This window comes from Chamaea fasciata, unplaced genomic scaffold, assembly GCF_029207755.1.
Source record: "Chamaea fasciata isolate MVZ Bird 193981 ecotype frontalis unplaced genomic scaffold, bChaFas1.0.hap1 SCAF_12, whole genome shotgun sequence".
In the NCBI taxonomy this organism is placed as follows: domain Eukaryota; kingdom Metazoa; phylum Chordata; class Aves; order Passeriformes; family Sylviidae; genus Chamaea; species Chamaea fasciata.
Genome location: NW_027094097.1, coordinates 18,951,668 through 18,971,815, shown reverse-complemented (window position 1 = coordinate 18,971,815; position 20,148 = coordinate 18,951,668). Strand labels below are relative to the sequence as shown.

Genomic DNA, 20,148 nt, shown 5'->3' with positions numbered 1-20,148 from the left:
CCCACCATTGCAGGGATCCCACCATTGCAGGGATCCCAGCAGTGCAGGGATCCCACCATTGCAGTGATCCCACCATTGCAGGGATCCCACCATTGCAGGGATCCTAGCAGTGCAGGGATCCCACCATTGCAGGGATCCCACCATTGCAGGGATCCCGGCAGTGCAGGGATCTGATGGGGACACTCACAATGGGGCCGGGCACAGGGCAGTCCGCTGCCAAAGCTGATGTGTGTGAGAGGCACTCCAGAACATTGGCTTTGCCTTGTTGGATCAGAGGCTTCCCACTCCCTCCCGGCCCAGGAAAGCGCTGGCCCCGCTGGCTCCTGGCAGCGATGCTGAGCCGGGGAAAGAACCAGAGCAGGATTTGTGCCATCCCTATCAAGCTCAGCCCTGGCAGGCTGGGGTACAGAGTGGGATGTCGGGGCCCTGCTGCCCCTTTTGCAGTTCCTCAGGACATGCTGGTGCCTCCCTGCACTGTCACGTTGCTCTCCTCCAGAGATCCTTCCGGCAGCCGGCGCCGGGATTTGCCCCTGCTCACCTCTGCTGCTTTCTCACCACGGTGGGTGTGTGCTGAGGTGACAGCCAGTGAGGCCAGATCCTTCCCCTGGCACAAACACCCAGCTCTGCAGTGAGTGAGCACGGGGGAGATGCTGCATCAGCACATCCAAGGCAGGCCCCTGTTCTGGGCGGGCGCTTCATGGCCACCAGCTGAAGACAAGTTGTGTGCCAAGGCTGGATCTGACAGAGGCATCATGTCCTTTACAAAGCCATTCTGGCCTCTTTTCTGTTTTCCTTTCCTTCCATGTACTTTACCTTTCCCTAGAGAGGTCTAAAAAGAGCTTTGACAAGCAGGAGGGAAGAGCTGGATGTGGTTGCTTCTGCATCAGTTGGAAGAGGCCCCAAGGTCCCCTGATTGCTGTCCCAGCCCTGTTCCCTGGTCAGGGGATGGCCCAGATTTACTAAGACTCTCAGAGGGGATGAACATGTTGCCCCCATCACCAGAGTCCTGGTCCCCACCAGAGCCACTGGATGGCTGGAAAGACAAACAGGAGCTGACTCCACCTACCAGCAGTATGGGGACAGCAGCCCGTGAGATCCACAGTCCAAGAATGTGCACACAAAAGAAGCGTTTCCCTCAGCCATGACAGTAAAACCACCAGACAACCCATGCAGCATGTGATTTCCCAAAAGCATCAGCCCACATCCCAGCTCCTTTGTGCCACACACTGTTTCCCAGGATCAGATCACAGTGGCAACATGTAAAAGGCGCTTTCAAACACTGAAAATTAATCATATTTTCCTCAACATTGTTTATGGAAACCGTGGAGAGCACTGCTGCCCCTCGGTGCTGGCCAGCTGGCTCAGCTCACCGGCCCTCAGTGTCAAACCCTTCAGGGAGATGGGTGCTGCTTCTGGTGGAGCTGGAAGAGACATCCAGGCTGATCCCATGGAGTGAAGCTCCAGCAGTGACCTGGGACCTGTTGACCCTGTGAATTCCTCTCACCCCAGGCAGTCACTGTCCATCTGGGGCTGCAAAGGGCTGCTGAGAGCTCCCACAGGCTGGGCAGCTTTGGCCGGTGGCACCTGGCAGAGTGGGGATGAGGTGAGCTGGGATGAGTGTGGTTTCCCTTCTCCCTCTTTGGTTTTACACTGGCGAAGCAGCACTGCTTTCAACAGAGCAGCTCTGATCTGCTGAATCTACAGACTGATTGGCCTTGGTGGTGGTTCTTGAATTCCTGGTTTGAATCCTTTCTCTTGGGACTCTCCGGAGTCTGCTGTGCGTTTCTCCCCTGTAAAGGGAGCTATCAGTTAATGACTATCACAGGCTTTGTCAGTCGAGTTCTGCACAGGCTAATGAAATGGCAAATGTCAAAACTTGAATACAAAATCTCTTGTTTTCCGTGTGATTTTACTGCCCTTCCCTCCGTCATTTGTGCCTTGTACTGCTTTAGTGTCTCAGGGAACTGCTGTGGCATTGATTATTAATAAATTTGAGGGTGGCAGGAACATCTATATGCAGTATCCTTTGTGTAGTCCTTTGGAGACAAATGCTGCTGCTGTTGATTGCAGTGGATGTGAGCCTGCTGGGATTTTACCTGTCAAGAAAATTGTCTCAATTTTCCAAGGAGCCTTTTCCCCCAAATCAGTTTTGAGGTTGGATTGTAAGTTTTTCAGGAAATGTCATCAGCTGGGTTCCATAACCCGCACTTAAAGGTAACATTTAGTTGGTACCTGAGGCAAGGTTTGGTACCTGATTCGGGAAGGCCAGATAGAGCCAAGAGCCTGACCCTCAGCCCTGACTCTGGATGGACCCTCCAGGGAAGAGAGGGGCCAGGAACGGACCCCACAGACAGGTGCAGGGGGTGTGCTTTTCACTTTGCGTCCTGAACAACTGGATTTGGGGGTGAGGAACAAAATTCTGATGGTCCTGTGTTTTAACAGGGAGAAGATTACGAGGAAAAGCGTTCTACAATGTCAATGGCAAGGTGTACTGTGAAGAAGACTTCCTAGTAAGTAAGATTTCAGGCGTTTTTAAAATTATTTCTGAAGCAAATTGTTCTATGTTGGCTTGTTTGCTTTGAGAGATGGTTTGATGATGCAGGGCCTCCTGCCAGTGGTGGAATTGGGAAGCATTTGCCACTGACTCCGTGGTTTGAAGTGGTGGCTGTAAAACCAAGGACATAACTGTCCATAAGCCATCACAAAGTGTAAATTACGAGGATAAACACGGAGCTGCTCGAGCTTGGGACTTGAATTGCAGCCACAGAGACTCGCCTGCCAAGCCTGAGCTCGAAGTCAAACATCTGGGGAATACCAATCATAACAGGAGGGAGAGGTTTGTGCTGGGAGCACGTCAGGGCTCTGCACAAGGTTGCTTTGTTGAGGCCCAGTTTAATCACTGCTCTGCTCACGGGGCTGTGGGGCTCACTTGTGATTAGCTGGGAACTCTTGGCCATGGAGGGGCAACTCAGGCTCTCTCCCTGCTCACTGAGCTTTGGTAAATGCTTTACTTTATTAGAGACCAAGCCAGGAAAAGAAAAATGAAGCCTGTTGCTGAGCTGTGTTGTTCCAAAATTAAAATATTCGTGCAGTGAAGGGTGAGGGTTGTGCAGTGCACCACTAATGATTAGATAAGTGCAGACCATTTAGAATTACGATGAAGAGGATGGCGTGGCTGGGAACTGCAATTAGAGGGCAATGATGTATTTTAGCTTCGAGCAAGATGAATTGGACAATCAGTGTGTTGAATTTATGCCACCTTATTTATTGAAATACCATTAATTTAGAAGCTTGGGTCTTCCAGAACGACTTTCCATTTCTAATGAATATATAATCATGCTTTGTGCAAAGGAATTGTTCAAAGTGTATCCCACAACAAAACTGTTACTAGCAGTTCAAAGGGCACAAATGCATTTCTCATCAATGCAATCCATAAAAGTCATGGAAATTCCTAAAATACAAGCTGGTATTTCCCTTTATGTTACACCTTTACTGTGAGCTGGAGCCTGTTGGAAAAGAAACCAAAATGTGTTTTGTGCAGAAAAAAAGTATCTTGTTATAATTGAAACTTGTTGCTGTTTTGCTTGCATTCTGGAGAGAAAATTCTTTTTTCTTCCTTGCTTTTTTCAGCTCTTTCTTTACTGTGTTTCTGCAGAAGCACAGGGAGGGGGAGAGGAGGTGGAGTGTGAGAGGGAGGGGCTCAAACCTTTGAGATTTTTCATTTGAACTGTGTTGGAATGTACTTTCCTCATGATCAAAACCTTTCATCCAGACTTAATGACATGATTGTTGTTATTAGCTTGTAATTTCAGCCTAAACACAAGAATTTTAAATCTAAAAATCTTAATCTTTTGGAGAACATTCCGTTTTCATGGGGTGGGGGGGATCCTCTTTAGCTCAGGCATGATCTGTAGTGGGTTTCTGAAGGAAGATACTTGCAGAGATTTTCCCAGGAAAACCGAGAGTAAGGACCTGATAGGAATAAACTTTCTGCCAGTTAGGGAACTGTTGGGACATTTAAGGCACAGATTTAAAAGCCCAAACTTCCCACCGGTGTGTTTTAGCAGATTTCCAATAGCAGAGGGATGGGGGAGAAGCAGATGAAAGGACAATGTGTAAGTCAACAAAGAAACCAAATTCTGACGTTGTCCCTCCTTGTGGTAATCTTACTGCTTCTCGGGAAGTAATTGCATCTTCTCTCAGCTCCCCTGAGCAAATGTCATAGCAAGAGTCCCAGGAATTGTCTGGTATCACTGATGAAATCAAACAACCTTGCCTATTTTAGGGTTCTGTGAACAGGGAAAGCACAAAGCTTTTCTCAAAGTTGAAAGGAGAAGGCTGCAAAATAGTTATTCAAAGGAGATTATTTTAATTACATCATCTTCCCAGGTCTTCCTCTTGAACACTGGGAAGCCTCAATCCTTTCTGAGAAGAGGCATTTTCAGTCCCGAGCAGAAAATGAAATGCTTTTCCTGTATAACTGAGAATTTCAGTCTCTGCCATGACTGCAGTTCTTTAGCGCAGCTCCACTACAGTGCAGCAGGATTCCCTGCCGACACCATGGTAGTGGCATGTTAGGGAAGTTAAGATAAGAAAAAGATCATTTCAAATTGGGAATGTAAACAGATGCAGTCTAACTGCATTATCATTGTATGGCTGCTAAGAAAATGCTGCCTGCCCTGGGTGTCCTTCCTTTTCCTTGGCTTTTGTTTGCCTGGGAATTGATCAGGAGAATTAGATGCTCCTGTTGGTTCGGGAGCGGGGTCACAGCCCGTGGCCGGGTTGTTTCAAACACAGCAAGGATTAGAAAGCAGAGCAGCTTCAGCAGATGTGGGCAGGAGGTGCAGTGCTGTCCCACTGGGGGCACTGGTGACACCCAGGTGACAACGGGCTCTGTGTACCTGGCTGCACCTTCCACGGAGTGCCAGGGTCAGACTGAGAGGTCGATGTTTCCTTGCTCACGGTGCCACCGAGGCAGCAGTGGCCCGAATGAGCCCCTCATGTGCCTCCCAGCAGGAGGCATCCCGAGGGGAAGCTGCTGTCCTCTCGGTGGGGGACGCAGGCGGTGGCACCTGGAGCCTCCCTGGTACCTGGAGGAGAGCCTTTGCAGGGAGGGGACTCCCTCCCCTTGTCACTCCTGCAGAGCTCTGTCCACCCCCACTGCTGCCTCTGTTCATCCCGTGCATTTCTGCAGGAGCTTCTTCCCCATCATCCCTGGGTGTGCCCTGCAGGCCAGGCCAGGAGGACGCAGCGCTGTTGGGGCTGCAGTGAGTGGCACCTGAACAGTGATGGGCAGAAAAGCTGAAGTGGCTCTTGATGTGAACGAATGCAGAAAATTTTAGTGAAGAATAGATATTATTTATGGGTTTCTTCCTATTGTAGCTGCTAGAAATATTGAACATCCTATAGATGTCAGTATTTTATTTCTCCTGCAGTTCTGCATGTTGCTGTGCCAGACCAGCTCCTGCTGGAGCAGTCTCCAGAGCTGCAGTCAGGGGCTCAGGTGGGATACCTGGCTCTTTAACTACCACTCACTCAGGACAAATCATCTTCCACTCAATCAAAGGTGGTGTGTGGAATTCACTGCAGTGTCACATGTGGTCCCTGAAGTCAAGACCTTGAGAAAACCCTTTTTCTGATCCTTTCAAATGTTTGGCTCTTGGAAGAGCCCTCCTTGGCTAAAGTGTCCCCCTCGAGGTCCAGGCAGCGCTGGGTGCAGCTGCTGCAGGGGTCTCTTCATGGGCACTGTGGCTGTGAGCTCCTGTGCAGGTCACGTTTGGACACAGCTGTCACTGCAAGCACAGCGAGCGCCTGGGAGCTTTGCCTTCCAAAAAATCAGTCACTGAAAGTGTGGAGTGAGGAGCTGCTGGAATCAAACTTCCCACATCTGCCCCTTCCTTGGAAAAGTGCTTTTGACTTGTGGACACAGGTCACAAGTGAGCTGGTGCTGGTGAGGCTGTGAGGCTGCCCCAGGACACCCTGCACTCACTGCCCCTGCAAGAGCCACAAGATACACCCTTCTGCATCCTTCTGGCAAAGAGTTTCCCCACGTTTGCTCTTACCGAGGGCACAGTCTCCACACCAGGTGGCTTATTTGGCTCTTTCTTTGCAGGGAAGAAGTGTCAGAAGATTTTTGCTCCGCTTGTGCAGGTGTAGGTGGGCAGGGGATGCCACGGTGCTGCCTTCTGTGAGGCTGGGAATGGATGGCTGGGAATCCCCTGCACCTGGAGGTTGTGGAATACCTGGAATACCTCTGCCTCTCAAGGTTATTTCTGTCAGCCTCCTGCTTTCAGCCCTGATTAGCTGCACATTCTCTCAGTGCTTAAACCCTTATTGGCTAATTGAAAGAAGTGAATGAATCAGATTTAAAACAACAAATCCATGGATAATTCTGCTTCTGCCTAAGACATGGCCTGGTCTGTGCCATTTCCAGTGGGATACTGCATATGTGAGGAGCAAAAAGAGCAGAAACAACCCCCCCGACTTTACGTTGCTTTGCTTTAGCTCTGGGGAAGATCCAGTTACTCCTTTAAATGCCACCTTAAAGTAACAAGTCCAGCAATACCCAAGTCTTGCCCCAGCCCTGTTAGGAGAGTTATTTCATGAAAGGAAATAAAACAAATGACAATTTAATCCTTTCCTGAAAGCTCTTTGGACACAGATGGCTAACGAGCCATAACAGAGACACTGTTCCTGGTGAAATGAACAAAAAATAAATGCCTTACTGTGTAATAAATAATCCCAGTCAGATGTTCATGTTTCATTTTGTTGATAAATTGCTGCATAATCATGGGTGAAGGAAAAATAATTTTAATTTGTCTTTTCTATGCTTAAATATCATGTAAAGATTTTTTTTTTTTAAATACTGTTTTGCTTGGCAAAAGCCACTTTAAAAATGTCACCAAAGCAGCCCAAATCTTAGATCTACTATCTATCTCTTTTCTTTTTTTCCTCTTTTTGATAGGCTTTTCCTTTTTCTCTTGAGGTAATGAACATTATTGAGTGGGGGTCCAGTAGAGGTTAAGAAATGAGAGAATTTCCCTCGAGGGAAGAGATGAGAGGGAAAATGAACCTCGTGACAGATGTTAGTTACATTGCTTAATGCACTACTGGAAGACGCTCAGATGCTCTGGAAATAACCTATTACACACACCACAGTCTGCAGTGCTCTGCATTAAGGTCATCTGAAACTTCCCCTTTCAAGATTTTCTCTTTCACTGTCTTAAAACTTTGCCAAATTTAATCATTTAGGCTGAACTTCTTCATGCTTGGTTTTTGCCCCTGGCTAACTTGGCTGTCATTAGTTGTTGAAAGTTCCATCTAGAGCTGTTCATCCATTTCAGTAAGACTGGAGGAACTCTGCCCATAAATCCTCAAAGAGAAAGGCTCTAAAAACTCGATTTTGTGCATGGGAACCATGAAGAGACTGTGCACTGCAAACCTGCGGGAGCCTTTGGGTGCCCACCCCAGGAGGGTGCCCAGCCAGAGGGGGCTGTGGCAGGGGAGGGCAAACAGCCCACAGCCCCAGCAGAGCCCCTTGCAGCCCTGCAGTCTCTCTCCAGCCTTCCTTCTCCTCTCCATCCAGTCTGGTGGGGTTCTGGATTCCCTTTCTCCCCTACACCAGCCACTGGTCCCCTCCCAGGACACTTCTCTTTGCTGGTCACTGCAGTGCAGAGGTTGGCTCCAGGGGACATAGAGGGCCTTGTCTTATATCCACAGCCGGAAAAGTCACAGGGATTTCAGAAATGCAGAAGTATCAGGGTGTGCAAGACCAGGAGGCAGGTGGGAAATGGAAATGCTCAGCCTTTCATGGGGGAAGGGACAGGATGTCCCTTCCTAAGTAGCTGAGTGAAGGGCAGCTCATCAGAGCAGGGCTTGCACCTTCATCTCCTGTAGCACCAAACACAGCAAGACCCTTACCCTTACCCCAGCCAGGGCCCCTGGGCATGGCTGCAATGTAAATATTAATACTAATGAGGCTTTTCTTCTCCGTTTGCGCACATGCTGTTTTCCAAGCCTGGCAGTGTGGGAAATGGCCTCTCCCACTTGCTGGGGCCCTCAGAAGATAGTTTTTATTTAGTGTAATGGAAGCTGGTGTCAGCTGGAGTCAGAGGTTTGATTTTCCATCTCAGTGACTATAAATGTTTGGAAGACCCCCTTGGGAGGGAGCCCTGGGACTGGTGCATTAGTCAGAGAGCCCATTTCTGCTAAGTGAGACTCTTAGAAAAAAACAGACTCAGTTGAAAAGGTGAATGATGGAAGTTGCAGCTTGTGTCCATTTCCTATCTAATGGGAATCACAGAGCACATGGAGTTCTAGATAACTGGGAGGATGTTGTGTGTAGGAGACTTGTTACTGGAAGTCATACTCCAGTCAGAGAACAGACAGACATGGGAGTTTATTGGTATGTTTAAAGAATGATGGAATCAAAGCTTAGAAAGGGATTTGCTGCAATATTCCTGATGTACAGAAGCATAAGTGAGTGCCTTCAAGGTGCTGGTTGCTCTAGGTTGGGACAGAAGGTTCCAGAGGCATGGTGGATGCCAAGCGTTGCTGTGCTCCCAGATACAGTCACTGCAAACAAAGAGTTTGTAGCACGTTCCTAATCAGGGCATGAGGGAGTGCTCTCATGTTGTTGCTTGTGTATGTCTTGCTCCAGCCCCTCCCTGCCAAAAAAATTTGAAAACTTTCCTTCCTTAGTTTTCCCTTAGTTTCTAGTATACCAGTGGTCCTGGGTTTATTTTATAAATGAATTTGACAGTAATGATTAAATGGAGTATTCTGAATTGCAGCATCGGGTCAAACCTACAGATGGGCTTAAAATTGAAGTTTCATACTATCTAGAGATACTGGTCAGATATTGGTCTGCCTCTGCACTTTGGACTTGGATGTGAATCAGCATGAAGAGTGTGTGGAGCTGAGAGTTTGGGTCTGCCTCTTACTGCAACACAATTCCAGAGTGCTGTATCCTGGATCAAGAAGTTACAAGTCCATTGAAGCTGGTGGCAGAATTCCCATTGTCTTCAGGGGGGCATCTGGGTTTTCTCCCAGGGATTCACCCCAAACGACAAAGTTTTAAAGCTGGGGCCCATAAATAACAGGAGAAGCTGAGGGTGAAGGCTGTGAGCACCACGTGCAGGACACACCACAGGGCTCACTGGGCAGCACTGGGGCCACGAGAGGAAAGCAGCTGGAGTCCTGAGACATCTCAGGTTTATAAAAGAGCAATACACAGGCGGTACCTAGGCCCAGGTGAGAATGCAGATAAACAAAATGCAATTAAATTTCAGTGTGTAAGTAAGGTCTCTGTTCACTAAGGGCGCTCAGCATTTCCTGAACTGGATTGCAGGTTGTTAAATCAGTCGCAGGAATCACTCTCTGGGCTATGGTAAAGAAGACAAGGAAAGGCAAAAACACGTTTTTTCTAAGATGTATCACTACTGACTACCTTTTGTAACTATCCCTTACATTACATTTGCTGGTGGAATGTTGGAAGAGCCTGTTAAAAAGTCCAGTTGGTTTGATGCCAGATAATCACTCCTGTTTCCTCTTGAGATGGTGATCCAAATAGTCAGACTATCCATTTTTCTTAATATTACATTGCAAAGTAAATTACACTAACTGAAGCACACTTAAAAGAACTAGGGCTCTTTTTAAATTATGTCTCAACTCCTGCCAAACACTTGTAAGCAGACAGCATTAATTTTTTCTATGGGAGGGTTAGAAAAAGACCCATGTGAGAAAGTGGCTTGTTTCCACTTTGGTAATAAACATTAGTATTAGCTGCTGTTATGTTCTGAATTGAAATCTCTCAACAACTGTTTTGAATAAAACCCAGATAATTCCTTTCCAGGAAGATAGGTTCTAGTGTAAACAGTTTCTTTCAGTGCGTGCAGTAGATGGTAGCAGTGACAGTAAACAACCTGCAGCAGAGTATAGCCCTGTGCAGTGTGAAGTGCTTTACAGTGTGAATCAAGTCAGTAAACGTTGGGCTCTGTAATGTGATGCAGAGTTAAAGCTGTTGATTCAGCCTTTTTTCTTGATCACTGTCACTGTGAAGCTCCCACAGGAGTTTGTTTAAGGAAGATCCAGGTAAGAAACTCATTAATGGCTCCTAATTAATCACACAGCAAGCAGCCGTGGTGAGTGCTCACCCAGGGTCTCTGTAGGTACTGTAGGATGTAAATGGCTGGTTTCTTCTCAGGGGCTGTAAAATGCCTGACGGGCAGAGGCAGAGTTCAGGATCAGCTGAATTCCTGAATTTTGTGCATGGCCAGACCACCTGCTAGCTCTGTGCAGAGCGTGGAGTCCCTCCTTGCCCTGTCCTTGTCCTTTAAACATAACAAAGTGGAAAGACAGAAGCAAGAAGGCAAACTGCTGTGTAGTGTTTCCTCACAGACAGCAAGACAGAGTGAAGCAACAGGATATATGAAAGGGTTTCAGCAGGATGAAGAGTAAAGTTCTGGACTATTTTCCTTTAGTTAATCTGTCACCTGCCACGAGGCTCCTTTATCTTTGAGCCTGAGAAGGCCCCATTTTGTCCGGTTCATTTTAATGGCTGCATTTAAATATGTGTGTGAAAAACAACAACAAAACCCCATCTGCATGAAACCAAATTTGATATTTGCTCCCTCTCTTAACGCGATCCCATGAATTTCTTACATTGTTGTGTCCCATGTAGTAAGGGTCCCATGCAGAGAGCAAACAATGCAGCAGTGAGAAGACAGATGCTCTGCTAATGGGAAACCAAGGAGCAGAGAGGCTGTGAGGGATTACAGGCAGCCTGGGGTTGGAATACATTATTAGCATAGCACCCAATTCAGAAATTAGTTTTCGGAATTAAATGCCTGAAGCATTTTGGCAAAAACTCCTTATCATCCTGCTCAGAAGCTCTTAAAGCGTAAAAGAGCAGGAATCTCAAGCCCAGGCTGAGCAGCCACGTTGGGTGACCGCAGTGCTGCAGCAGCAGTGAATTGGAGATTTTACAGCTCCGTACCATTACCGGGGCAGCAGCTGCCACACCCACTGAAATGTAACCCACTGGCTCTGCTTGCACAAACCTTCAGCAGGTTTTGAACATCCTCATCAAAGAAGCAAATGGGCCTGAATGAGATTCCAGGGTCTGTTTCCAGGAGGAAGGTTTTGTTTTGTTGAGTGCACAACAGCAGGGAAGAGCAGCAGCCCCTCCTTGGGCACGGTCAGGCATGTGAGGGAGGAGCAGTGACATGTCTTTTCAAAGGCCTGACATTGCCTAAGGTAGAAAGTTTGGGTCCTGAAACCTTTTTCAGACACACCATTTTCTGAATGTTTTTGTTTTGAAAATCATGATGGGAACGTCAAACTTTAAAAGACCCTGGTAAGACAACCAAGATTTGCTACAGGACTGAGAACAGGCAGGAGAAATTGCTTCTCATAGTCCTTGGTGGGATTATCCTCCATGCATAATTGTTCATTATATGCTCAAAATTCGTTGTTAATTTCTTTTAGATACATTGCATATTAGACAGAAGAGTTATAAATCCCAAGATTATCACAGGAGGATACCAACAGGCCTAAATATTCAGGACAGAACAGGTCTTGTGTTCCTCTTACATTGAAACAAAGACTCTTGGACAGGATCATTAGAGATTTCTTTTTTCTCTCTTTTTTTTCCTGTTTGATAATCAAAGTATATTGGACAGCAAACAAAAGAAAAGTTCAGCCAGCCAAGTCTTCCACCTTATTTTTACTCTTCTGTTCTAACATAATTAACATATTTCTCAAGGTTTATTTAGTTTCCCAGAATCTTTTTTTATATACGTATCATTGAGGAGCTGAATTACAAAATCTTGATCTGTGCATATAAAATGAGATTTTACTATCCTGGTAGAGAAGACAAGGACAAGGTAAATAAGGGAGAAAACAGTTGAGACTAGACTACGAAATCAGGAAAAATAATATGCCAGCTCTTCAACTTGCACTTTGTTTTCTTTGCATCCTGGTGTATCCAGCAGTGTACTCCTGAGTCACAGAGGGGAGAGTAAAGGGTAACACTTCATTTTCAACTTTGAATTTCAGAGCTGGTCTTTTAATAACAACTTCTCTCCGTTTTTATATATATATGCTTAAGGAATATCTGGAATGAATATTAGGGAGAGTTCAAAATTAGGCTTCCCATTTGTTGTGGATACAGAGTGTCCATAGACTTCTGACTGTTCCCATCCAGACTGAGATAAGTCTGTATTTACATCACTTTACTGCTCTGCCAACAAAACACTTTCTGAAAGAACCTGGCACAGAGGGAACCCTTACAGAGTAAGGCTAGAACTGAGCCCCACACTGCCTAGATCCTGAATGAAACTGTGCCTATGAATACCATGGGATCAGGAACCAGAGCCAAGGTTTGGCTTCTCCACGAGGGTTTTGCCTCTCAGCCTGTGTCACTTCACAGCTTCACCTCAGCCTTTCATGGCTCCAGATTGGGAATGGGGCTGGTGTGCTCAAAAGCTCTTTTTACGCCTCCGACTCCGTCAGTAATAAGAAAGGCTCGCAGTCTGTGCAGCGAAACCTTCTCCTCTCTCAGTTACCTGCTCACAAGCTCTGGGGGAGCTTTTCTCCCAGTTTTTCTCCTTCCCGGCCTTACTGGGAGCCCACCCTGTGGGGCTCTTGGTGTGCTGAGAGACAATAAAGAGGCTGCTCTGCCTTGTCTGCAGTCTGGAGCAAGTCACAACTCCTCTCCCATTGCACACACAAGATCTGTGAAGGTTGTTAATAATCGAGTGCTTCAAAGACAGACGTTGACAATTTTAATTAGTATTTTAAGACTTTCAAATTCTGCTTCTAAAATTCAAAGCTTAGTACAGTAGTCCTGTTTGAACACTCCAAATTAGGATCAGACAGTGCAAAGAAGCAGTTTACAGTAAGCTCAGAAATGTTGAGAAAGTCATTTCTTGCTTTTAGCAGCAGTATTCCCATCCTGTACAGAACTGTGCTGCTGGGCTCTGAGGCTGTCACACTTTTTCAGTCCAGACAGATTTAAAACACAAACAGACCTGGCTCCAAAAGCCTGATCTCACTGAACCAGGCCTTCAGTCTGTCTGGGATTGACCCTGTGACCAGGAGAGAGAAGAGTGTAGTGGTAAAGGACAGCTCCCTGAGCCTGTGAAATACTTTGTCACTGCTGTTAGACTTACTGCCATTTTGCAGTCTTCTTAAGGCAGTAATCCAGTTCTGGATGTGTTTGACTAATAACAATTCTCTTGTTAGAAACAAATCATGGTTTTAATTTAATAGGGTTAGTTATATAAAGAGTGATTTTGTGTCAGCAAAGCCTTTCTTTCTGACAAACAGTATAATTTATGACAATCTAGTTAGCAATAAATGCCATTAATCTGACCACTATGCCATTCTCTTCCTGGGGAATAATGTCCCCTCTTAATCAATAGCTGGGTGAATGCTCCTTTGCATTCCTTGTCAAATGACAGCCAGATGGTACTGGTAAATTCATTCCAGCAGGATTTTAGAATTAGCTGGGTTTGTGCTGCTGTTAATCCTCCGCTGTCTGTGTCACCAGGACCTGCCCACCTGTTTCCAGTAAGCCTGGAGTTCCCAGCCCTAGGAAGCAGTCTAGCCAGAGGGTTACTCAGCCGCGGGGCAGCCAAGAAACATCCCAAGCAGTGAGATCTTTTTTCTGCATCAGTAAGAAGGATGAAATAGCAAGTAAAAGTAGTATGTTGTAGAAATAGCCAGCTAGGACTGCCCACCTCTGTATTTGTTTCTCAACACCCTGATCCCTTCTAGGGAAGTTTTAAAGATTCCTAAGGCTGCGTGAGCTGTGTTTCTTAGGGCACAGTAAGTTTTGGGCTGTGATAGCTGCTATATCATTTACTGACTTATGGGCCCATCAAAGTGTCTACGAGACCTTTTCCTTCATAATCACTTTGTTGCATAGCAACAATAATTTTGTCTCCAACCTATTGATTCAACATAACATGTAATCCCCTCACTTCAGTAAAAAGGAAAACATATGGCAGCTCCAGGCAGGGAACCACAGGCTTTTGACGTGAGGGGACGGTTAATCCCCACTAAACCAGGGGGAATGGAGTGAGATACACACTCTGGGGCTCAGAGGATGCATTAGATGCCTGAGCCAATTAACCTGTGCTCTGGGAGAAGACTCTGGTTTGCGTTCATCTTCCCCTTCCTCATCTTTTATGTTGTGGAACTAAAGCACGTTCCAGGTGAGCTCTGCTAGAAGAGCATCGCTGTCAATGCCCCCAGGTAGGTGGGCACCCCTTCCCCTGGCAGGATGGTGCACACACAGCCCTCAGCTGAGATGGGCTGCAGAGGGTGAGGGGAAAGCTCAGCCCCTGCAAACACCAGTTTCAAATGGACATGGCTGGAGCTCCTCAGGAAGATGTCTCTTGTTTGCAGGCTGTGGTTTGGTAGGTCAGTCTGGTAACCTGGTTGGTTTTTCTATACCTCTAAATAAAGGGCTAAAAGCAGGCCTTGGCATCTGAAACAGGATCTGCTTTGGGGACAGCAACACAAGGTTAAGGTCAGGACCACTCAGGCAGGGAACACAGAGCTTTACATCTCCCCACAGCCGTGCCCTTGGCACTGCAGCACGGGCTGGCAGCTGGGCATTGGGCCACCTTTGTACCCTACTGCTGCCCACACTGTTCTGCCCAAGCTTCTGTGAGTGCACTGCTGTGGTATCCACAAGGCAGCTACATCCTTCTTGGGCCTGTCGTCATTCTTCTAGCTTGCAAATAGCAGAGTGAAATGTAGGCCCAAAGTCTGAGGTCGCTAATTTGAGTGGGATTTGGGAGGTGGGTGCTATGTTATTTAAACCAACCACCAAAAGAGTAAATTCCAGCTAATTTCCACACATCAAACACAAACTTTCCATTTAGACTTTAAAAATAAAAAAAAAAAAAATCAAACTTTCAATAATACTGTTATTTTGGGAATCTCAGTGGAAATACTGCAGTGGATCAGAAGGCCAAGCTGGTATCTGAACACGCTGCAAGAACTGAGTTGAAGGCTTCAGAGTCGGTCTCCCAAACCTGTGTCATACACAGCGCAGGCTGGAAAATAGCACATCCTTCACCTAAAAGGTGTTTCTATGGCTAGAGGAGTTGCCTACTAATGATCCTTTCTTTTCTGTCGTTTTAACAGTATTCAGGTTTTCAGCAAACAGCAGACAAGTGCTTTGTTTGTGGACACCTCATAATGGAAATGGTAAGAGACCTAAACTCCTGATGATGGGTAACTTCGGATGGGCACTGTGAGACATCTGCTTTTCCCTACCCAGGCTGGTATTATGTCTTCACTGCTGTCAATATAGTTTTTGAAACTGAGGCATTAAATAAAAATACCTTCATGCTCTATTACTACTGTTAACTACAGAAAGTTGGGGTTCTTTGCTACCTAAGAATGTGGAAGGCTATTATTCTGCCATTTGTGAGTTAAAATAAAATAGAATTTTAGTACTAAAGGGGGCAAGTGCGGCACAACTTGGTATGAGAATATGGTAAAGGAACACAGTGGGTGTGCTCTGTAAGACAAGAGCTCAGTCAGGTGGGTGAAGTCTGGGATAGAGCAGAAAGGGACGTTATCAGTAGTCCTGAGGTTTGTCACCTGCTCTATGACTTCCTTTGTTTACCCTCTGTTGCTTGCTCCACATCATTTAAAATGCATTGTTGCCGCTGGGATTTGTAGGGAGCCAGCAGTCAGAGTTACTTTTGTAATAAAAAAAAAATCAAAGGGCTTTGGGTTGGCCAGATACTACTGGCATCGTTTCAGTCGGTTAAAGCAGGAAGAGTTTTGTGTGCTCTTCCTAAGCAGGAATTCCCAAACAAAACGAAGTGGTTTGCACAACGAAGAAGGGCAGATCCTGTAGTGTATCTATTTTCCTCTTGCTTTAAAGTGTGCATGAACCTCAGTGTGCCTAGGAGAAGTGGCTGTTGTGTAGCACACACGGAGGTTCAGTTGGAGCTGGAACAGAGACTTCACTAATGAGGATTCTGGCTCATATCCTGGCACCACTGGTTGGACAAGGATATTGTTCGTTTTAGCCCAAGAGCAAATTTCTGGTGTTGTGTCATGCTGGGAGGGGGAGGGGTATCCTGGCTTGCATGCTTTGAGCTGGCCCTTAATTGCAGAATCCCAGGCAAGAATCCATAATATCTCGCTGGTGGAGCTCAGTAGCTGGAAGCTTGGCAGGTGCTTGTCTGCCTCTCTCCCATCAGCAAGTGTGCTCTGACAAAAGGAAACAGCTCTGGGAGCTCCAGGAATTCAGCACTCCTACTTGGCTAATTCCAGCGGGTTCCTGCCTGGGAGCACAGCCCGGCCCTGCCGTGTGCTGGCCTGGGGCAGAGCTGGGGCTGTGCAGGAGCTGTGCAGGGCTGGGTGAGGAGCTGCCCTGTGCTCAGGGCCTGTGGCTGCACAGCTGTGCCAGGCTGACACCACAACGCACTCCTGCAGCAGCACCAACCCCAGCACAGGGAGCAGCTGGCCCTGGCTCAGAAGAGCCTTACCAGTCACACAGAGTCTGATACCACTCACTGAACTGCAGGGCTTCATCAGACAGGGGGGAAACGGGTTAAATTAAATTGGCCTTTTTTTTCCTGTACTTCTTTCCTCTCGGATCTTTATTCATAGAATCACTTATGGGGCCATCAGAGCTTAGTCTGTGGAGATTTTTCATCTCAAGCTTCCCAGCAGCTCTGAGCTGAGCACTGTGCTAGCAGCTGAGATTTTGAAATTACCTTCCAAAGATACTTCTTACACCCCAAATGTATGGAATTGGTCCTATAACCTGTTGAGAGCTGCCTGAAAGTGATAACTGTCTCGCTCTTCCCAGGGGCTTGTTCATGGGCTTGCAGCATCCTCCTCAATGTCCCAGTTCCACACTGAGTCAGCAGTGGGGATCTGTTCTGTAGTAGTGCAGCCAAGGCTGCACCAGAAACCTTTGCACCTTGAAACCTTTAAAATGCAGTAGGGAGGGTCAGCATGGGAAAAGCCTGGGCAGGTGCATGGATCAGTATCCAAACACATCGGTAGTGATGGAGTTTTATGAGAAACTGATGGACTCCTATGACTGAGTAATAACCAGTCAGTAGCTCTGAGGGATGAGGATCCTTAGTTAAGAAAGAGGCACCTCTTTATTTGCTTGTTTTGTTATTTAACCTTTTGAATAATGACCAGTTTGGATTCTGTCTGTCACAGCCTTTAAGTTTGGTAAAATAACTCTGTATCCCAGTAACTTGTATTTGGGATTTCCCCAGGAGTGTTCTGTGAAGCCATTTTTAATTTCCATTGGCAGTACTGGCCCTGCAGAGCTAAAGCTGATGAGCTTAGCCAGACTTCCAGTTCTTGCTCTTCATTGGGGGCATATTGAAACCCGCTAAAATGATCAAGTTGATTGTTTTAAGAGGCCCCTTGCTGACAGATCTGCAGAGTGGTAATTTCATCCTGAAGTGCTTTCCTCACTGTCATTATTAAGAATGAGACAGACACAGTGATTTATGGGGAGAGAATATCACATGTAATCATGCATCCACTTATTTTGTTGTTTGCCTCATAAGATCTTACAGGCCCTTGGAAAGTCCTACCATCCTGGCTGCTTCCGCTGTGTGGTGTGTAACGAGTGTTTGGATGGAGTCCCCTTCACTGTAGATGTGGAAAACAATATTTACTGTGTCAAAGACTACCATACGTGAGTACACAAATCCACTGCATGCTCAGAAAAATCACAGTAGCTAAATCATTGATGTAGTTATAAGCCTTGTGATGATAAAAAGGTCATTTGTTTTTGCTCAGATGTCCCTCAGCTGCTTCTTTGATGTGTTGCATTTGTGAAGTATTTTAAGGCCTGTTAAGTAGTTTGTTGTAGCCCCAGTATGGCACACAGCGGCCAAGTGGGGCTGAAGATGGAATTGTGTCAGAGGATGCGTTCCTTGGGGGCTGTTCCTCTACTTCTTTCAGGACTACCAACACTAATTATATCAGGCCACTTCTGCAAGTGCTGGTAGGTTCTGCTGGCTGTTTCAAGAGCAGAAGTTGGGGCAGTGCTTGACACAGGTGTAAGTTTTGTTAACTGAGACAGAAGACATGTAATTAACAGTTAGTGTTAGAACAATTTGAGCCTTACCTGACAAAAGGTAGAGGTTTAAGAGATTGCTTTTGGACTCCTTCCTGATTGTGCTCAAAGGCAACGGGATCCTGCTCTTCGCTCCAGTTACCCAATAAGTCATTTATGGAGCAGGAGTAAATCACACTGAATTCAACCCCGTTGGTGCCAATCTGACTGTGTTACAAGGACGCAGATTGGCACCAACGGGGTTGGTTGGTCCAGTGACTGTCATAAAATGCAGCCATGGACCATAAGCCCATTTGTGTATTTCGCTGGTAGATTTTGGCCACGATCAGCCCCTCTCCTGTTCAGCATGGTTATGTCTTTCTGATGTCAGAGAGTGACAGTCCCTAAGTCAGGAGCTGCTTTGAAGTCAAGCATCAAGGCTCTGGAAGAATTTGAATGGCTTTATAAACAAAGGAAAGAAAAATGGCATATACAGGATGAGGGGTGGATTCACTATGCCTCAAGGTTGGGAAGACCTAAACAATAACATTGGGGTAGACCAGCCTTTCCCAAATCTCCTTTTCATTGAATATCATCAAACAATTAGAGGCATTTCAAATCCCGTGGATCTCCATTTTACTAAAAACAAGGCATGATTAGAATGGCTCTCTTGGTTCTACTTTTTGAAGACACTTTAAATGTGATTGGAACACTTTCTTCTTGCACCATAGGGTTTTTGCACCAAAATGTGCTTCCTGTAACCAGCCGATCCTCCCAGCACAGGTAGGTGTTAACGTGCACTGATTCCGAAGGAAAACACCTGTTGGCATATGGGCACTTTCTGAAAACACACCAAAGGCTTTTCCTTCCTCTCCCAGAATCTGTACTATGTTAGATACTAAATTAAACACAGTTCAGCAGTAAAGTCACTCCCAAACATTCCCAGAGGTTGTAATAGTCATTCTGCTTCTACAGCATAGTACTTTATGTAGGCCTACTTTTAAGTAGGCTGCTTTCCATATCTTCATTAATCTGTTAGAAACCTCATTTTACTGAAAACACTGACTGGGGCTCCAAGAACAACTCGGGGAGTAAAGCCCTTGAAAAGTCATGTGATGGTTACTCTGACCCTGTGAGAAGGCCACACAGTCTGTTGTCCGGAGGTGGCAATGGAATGAAAGTTCCTAAAGGGGTTGAAAACGCAACAAAAAAGTGGAACCAAGTGAAACCTGCTTGCAAGCTCAGCCTGTGCTGACAGTGTTGTTGGCACAATTAGCCCAGAGTGGGGCTCCCTCATGCTCTGGTGGGTGCAGGACCCCCTTTTGCTTTGACTCAGCCTTTGCTGAGGTCACTGACCAGCTCGTTGTAAACAAGGGCCTCAGCATCTCCCTGCTCCCTCGGGTCGTGTTTTCACAGAGCCAGAGCTTCCTTCCTGTAAGCTGCTGTGCCCCAGTAAAGCCTGACACTAGAGCCTCTCACATGCCCACCTCCATCACTCTGCACATTACTCCGATTTGTCATTAGTATTTCTGTTAATTAGCCAAGTCTTACATAACCAAAAAACCCTATAAAGGCTGAACCAGAACTGCTTGTCCTGCTGGGTTGTGAGGAGAAAACCTCTATGTAAATGGCACTGAATTTGGGTCTTAAAAAAATAACTCTTTTTTCTTTTCAAGAAAGAAAGAAAAATAAAAGGCAGCCAGAGTGCTGACTCACCTGCTGACTAGCAGGACACACTCCATATTCTTTCCCAGGGAGATTTCTGAGGCTCGTTCAAGTCTAGCAGTGCAGGTGCTAACTTGCCCACAGCTTCTCTCAGACATAGTCCACGTCATACCTGGTGCTCTAACCACACCTGCAACTGGAAACAATGCAAGGCAACCAATTTAATGAGCACTGTCTTCAGAGTGGATCAGGAAGAGAGCCTGTGAGGTTACTAGAAGGGTATGGGCTGCTCTGCAGGGCCTGGGGCTCAGGCAGGAATTGCACAACCCTGCTATACCCACCCTGACGCTGAGGTTTGGCCTGTGCACGTAATTACCTGCCAGACTGGTGTGTCAGTCCCTGTGGGGACACACAGTGAC

General features: G+C 46.4%; 1 protein-coding gene across 1 annotated transcript in view; it reads left to right on the top strand.

Moving 5' to 3' along the window:
• WTIP (WT1 interacting protein) overlaps positions 1 to 20,148 on the top strand; it is an 86,607-nt gene that overhangs the window by 59,019 nt on the left and 7,440 nt on the right. The window contains exons 3-6 of the mRNA XM_066194946.1: positions 2,443 to 2,510; positions 15,160 to 15,222; positions 17,571 to 17,701; positions 18,796 to 18,847. Of these exons, the coding sequence (XP_066051043.1) occupies positions 2,443 to 2,510; positions 15,160 to 15,222; positions 17,571 to 17,701; positions 18,796 to 18,847 (314 nt within the window). The remainder of the gene's footprint in view (positions 1 to 2,442; positions 2,511 to 15,159; positions 15,223 to 17,570; positions 17,702 to 18,795; positions 18,848 to 20,148) is intronic.